The 5,247-nt window shown below is 28.4% G+C and overlaps 1 protein-coding gene across 1 annotated transcript; it reads left to right on the top strand.

The window, feature by feature from the left end:
- The first annotated feature begins 323 nt into the window (after window positions 1–323).
- On the top strand, window positions 324–1,455 carry LOC150035459 (uncharacterized). Its single transcript, XM_090314835.1, has one exon. The coding sequence runs from the start codon at window positions 354–356 to the stop codon at window positions 1,167–1,169; it is 816 nt and encodes a 271-aa protein (XP_090170961.1). The 5' UTR covers window positions 324–353; the 3' UTR covers window positions 1,170–1,455.
- The last annotated feature ends 3,792 nt before the right edge of the window (window positions 1,456–5,247 follow it).

Here is a 5,247-nt window from a genome sequence, read left to right as displayed (position 1 = left end):
CCTATTTTTGTTTCAAAACTAACTTCCAATCTTTAATTAATACTAAACTTTAGATTAAAATTGTAATTTAATGGTATATATAACCAACATATTTGTGGGCAAAATTGTAATTATCATAAACTGTGAATGCATTGCAATTGCAAGTTCAATTTCAAACGACTTCTCAAAGAAGTCGAACAAATAGCAATCGAGCGCGTAAAATTCAAATACTCAGAAACTTCACTCATAATTCATATGCATTTCATAAACATCAAACAAAAATACTCAAAAAACTTATAAATATATAGCCAAGGCCAACCAAAACCAATCATAAATAACAATTTCAAATATCTTCTCTGTTTTTACCTTCCAAAATGGCTTCTCAACAAAACAATTCAAATATGGCAGAAAAGATGTTTCATACCAAAACCCACAAGCATCCACTTGAGCTCAAATCCTACACCAAACAATACATTTGCGACGGCTGCAAGGAGAAGGGCTTTGGCCCTCGATACCGATGCGATAAATGCGATTTCGATCTCCATAAGCATTGTATCGAAACTACCGAATCGACTTCCCACGAGTTCTTCCCTAATTCCACCTTCAAGTTCCTCACGAAGCCTCCAAAAGCTTGCCACGAACACTGCAAACGACAATGCGACGCCTGTCGAATGCCGATCAATGGCTTTGTGTACCACTGCAAGAAGCATGATTTGGACCTCCACCCTTGTTGTAGAAATCTTAAGAGAAAATACCAAATCAAAGGAGGAGGAGTTGGAGAAGAAGAAGAATTGGAGTTCATTCTTCACAAGAATGTGAAACAAAAATGCTTGTGGTGCAATAAGAAGAGCCTGAAAGAAGGTGACCATAGCAATGGATGGTCTTATATCTCTAAATGCAAGGAGTACCATGTTCATGTGGCATGTGTCATTGAAATGTTTTTGGAAGAATGGAACAAGGAAAGTGGGGCTATCAACAAAATCAACTACAATCTTAAGGAAGACAACCTCAAAACAATGGCTTTGCAAAAGGTGAATCTTAAAGAAATTCAAGCTAAAAGGAATGGAAATGGCAAAAGTGGGAACAAGCATTGGAGAATCCTCAAGGTTTTCATTCAGACCATTGTTAGTATTGTTCTTGGAGATCCCACCATGGTTCTTGCCTCTTCCCTTCTTCAATTGCTTGCATGATGTTAATATAAGTGATGGGTGTTTCTTCAATTCATTAGGATATAGAATTAAGCCTAAATTGGGAGTTCTTCTTGGATAATATTCCATTCAAAAGTGTGTTATAGTTATGAGAGTGTTATAGTTATGGGTATGAGAGTATTAGTGAAGTTGTAATAGGTTTTAATCTTGCAGTTAATTCGCTAGTTTGTTGGATTGTTGCATCTGTATATCTTGTAATGTAAAAGTACCCAATATTTGAATTTTTTTTTTCCCTTTTAGTATAATTGGGGATAATTTGAACCACAAACCTCACGATTATTAAGTTATTCTTCATTCGGCGATACCTAATATTTGAGTTTAATAAAATAGATTCTTCCTTTTTTATTTGTCGCTTCCTTCGTTTTTTTTTTAGCGTATTTCTTCCTCACAGAGTCATGGTTGATGAAGGTTCTTCTTCTACTATCAATTCCCCTGCAATTGAGGCTCCTACGAATCTTTATATATTGCATCACTTAGCAACAACAATAATTATGGTGCATAAATTTGTTTTATGTAGTTGAATTATGTCAAGTTATCGCACCTTGTTCAAATTATCTACTTAATATAGGATGTGTCATGCCGATAATAGATTTCAACTAAACTAACAAATTTATTCTCAAACTTTTAAAAATTAAAAAGAAACTAAACACTTTTTAACATCAATAGGTGGCTAACAAGAATTTTAACTAAGTTCTAAAAACTCTCCTAATCATGGCCACAATAAATTTACATTTAGAAAATATTTTTAAAAAAATGAAAAAGAGATGAGAGGAAACTTATTTTGAAAAATAAACGAGTGGAAACTGAACGAAAGTAAACACGTCTTTTTTTCAAATATTTTAATTATTATTATTATCATCATCGTTGTTTGAATTGTTTTCAAATATATTAAACCATAATATTTATTGCCTTTTTTGTTGTTTTACCATATCAAATGTTTGTTGTTTTACCATATCAAAAGTTAAAACATTATTTTTATAATTAGTGATAACTATAGTTTGATAATCATTTAGTTTTTTATTTTTATTTTTGAAAATTAAGTATATATCATTTACATTTTTACAATGATTTACATCTTTTTAAAGTAAAATGGATAAATTTTGAGAAAAATTCAAAAACAAAAATAAGTTTTTGAAAACTACTTTTATTAATTCTCAAAATTTAGCTTGATTATTTAAACTATTGGTAAAAGTAGATGGTGGAAGTAATGTCATAGGTTTGATTTCCAAAAATGACAAAATAGTTACTAAATGAGGCACATAATTGTGAAATTTTCAAAATTAAACTAAAAATCATAAATATCTAATTGAATGATAATTGACATATATTTAGAACTTAGATCGACAGTAAAAATCCCCCGTCCCCATTATTGTTATAAAAGAAAAAAAAAGAGTAAACCATGAATTAAAGTAAAAAGAAAAAAAAAAGATTTGACGTGTGATTTTGAAGTTGGGATGGAAATTAGTAAAATAAAATTAAAAAAATAAATAAAAAGTAAGTTAAGCCATCTTCCCCAAGTCTTTGGAAACTTAAATTTCGACCTTTACTAACCACATTTCCATCCAATTCCGTGTGGCCCTACTAACTTGTAAAGGAAGTTATAAAATAATAATAATATTATTATTATTAAATAATATACGTGAGAAATATTAATTTATACCTCTAAACTTTAGAGATGATATCACTTAAAATCTTAAATTTTTATTTGTGTATCAATTTACTTCTCCATAACGTTTCAATTGATTTTTTTTGTGTGGAACTTATAATTATATAAATTAAACTCATAAACTTTCGTAAATGAATCAATTTATATTCTTAGATAAATTTTTCTATGAAAAATGTTTATGCACTTACTTTAATCGTTCATTTTGTAAAACAAACATTTGAAGAAGTCCACCCACGTTTGAGAATTAATGTATAAATGATTTTCAAAGGTAATCTTAATAGACAACCTAAGTTAATTCGCTTTGGAAATTTAGGTGTGTAATTGACTTAGGGTCTGTTTGGATTGAATAAAGAAGAAAATGTTGTGCAGAAAAGTTGTTTTTATTTAAACTATTTTTACAAAATCAATTTAAAATAAAATACACTTTGAACACTTTGAAAGTGTTTCAAAAACTATTTTGAATGGTTGTCAAAAGTTTCAAATTTTTTCCAAAATAACTTTTTCAAAATTAAACATTTGAAAAATTAAATCAAATACACTCTTAAATTATAATTTTCAAGGTATACATTACTCATACAATTGTGAAAGTTTGAAATTTAATTGATACAATTATTAATTCAAGATTTTAATGGTAATAATACCTAAAGTTTAGGGGTTGATTTGATGGGATAAAAAAAGACCATTTAAAAAAAAGTAAGGGAAAACGGGTTGTTTCGAAATTATTTAGAGAAATAGTGGTTTTTTTACTTTTTTTTTTTTGTCATTTCATTTTTTTTTTTCATTTTTTCCCTTTTAACATCCGTTATCATTTCGGGACTATTTGGGACGCTGAGATGAGATAGGATGTCTGGAATTCTGATGTCTGTGTTTGAGATACAAAGTTGTATTGTCTGAATTCATATGTCTGTGTTTGAGTGTACAGAGTTGTTATGTCTAAGTTCATATGTCTGTATTTGGTTGTGCAGAATTCATATGTCAATATTATCTGGTTCAGTTTTTTGTACTATAAAATAATTTTCCTGTATGAATACTATTTTTTTTAATCTTATAATTCAATTATTGTATTAATTCAGTTTTTTGTATCTAATTATTGTCTTTTAAATAATTTTTTATTATTGTTGTTTAAAAAACTCAGTCAAAATTTAAGATTAATTGTAATAGTCAACGAAATACCAACATTTAAAATACGAAACTTAATTCTAAGCCAGAGATGGAAGTACTAACTTTTTTTAAAACCTTTTTCCACTTTTTAATACTATATATATATATATATATATATATATATATAATTATCAATCATGACTTAGATTTTGAAAAGTGTCTTCAAAATAAGACAAATAAAAAATAAAATAAAAAAAGTAAACTAGTGAAAGTAGTATTTATAAATTAATTTTTAAAAATTATTGAGGACTAAAAGGTTATGAACAGTCAGTTAAATATAGAGATGTCCACGGGGCGGTGCGGGGCCGGGATGTCATTCCACATCCCCATCCTCACTCCCCATTTCATTCCTAGTGAAATTCTCCACGGGGATCGGGGTGGGGATTCCTGCGGGGAATTCGTGGGCATCGGGTTCCCCACGGGGAATTTTTCCCCGTTATTATTATTATTATTATTATTTAAAAGATCTATTGATTTAAATCACTAATATGAGCAGATTGTAATTAAGTAATTAACTTTATCAATAAATTGGTTATTATGGTTAATTTTACATGACAATTTGAATTTAAAGATAAATTACTCAAATTTTGGTCTAAAAAGGCTAATTAAATTTTTTTAGTAAAAAGAAATAAATATAAATCAAATTATTCACATATATAATCTCAATTTAAATATCCAATTTAAACATATCTATTATCTTTCTCAATAAATAATCAAATTTGAAATTTAAATGTAATATTTATATAATAATAATAATAATATAACATTAGATAACTACTAAATAAATATGTAGAAGCTAATCGAGGCTGGGATGGGGAATGCATTCCCCGTCCCATTCCCCATCCCGTCCCCATTTAGCTCACGGAGAATTTTTTTCCCCACTCCTTCCTCATTCCCCGCTTAATCAGGGTTCCGGCGGGGCCCATGGAAAAATTGGAAATCTCTAGTTAAATATTTTATTGAGACATTTTTTTAAAAAAAGTTTCGCTTAGGTTTGATTTTAGGGATTTTATTGAGGCTTTTCTCATATATATTCACGGATGAGTTTTCTATTGAGGTTTTATAATGGGCTTTTGAATAGTAGATTTTGAATATCGATGCTGTATATGAAGAGATTTTTTTTTTTTTTTAATTTTTGAGAAATTGTATACAAAAATTTAATCCAAAATATTGTGATTTTTTAATGGACATTATACAGATAAATAATTGATATATTAAGCAAACAAAAAAATT

This window comes from Benincasa hispida, chromosome 6, assembly GCF_027475165.1.
Source record: "Benincasa hispida cultivar pf3 chromosome 6, pf3_genome.v1.1, whole genome shotgun sequence".
Taxonomy (NCBI): Eukaryota; Viridiplantae; Streptophyta; class Magnoliopsida; order Cucurbitales; family Cucurbitaceae; genus Benincasa; species Benincasa hispida.
The sequence above is the reverse complement of the archived record's forward strand: the minus strand, read 5'-3'. Positions and strand labels throughout refer to the sequence as shown.

What these genes read in the sequence shown, in the direction of transcription:
- LOC150035459 (XM_090314835.1), top strand. Translation starts at nt 354, where the DNA reads ATGGCTTCTCAACAAAACAATTCAAATATGGCAGAAAAGATGTTTCAT.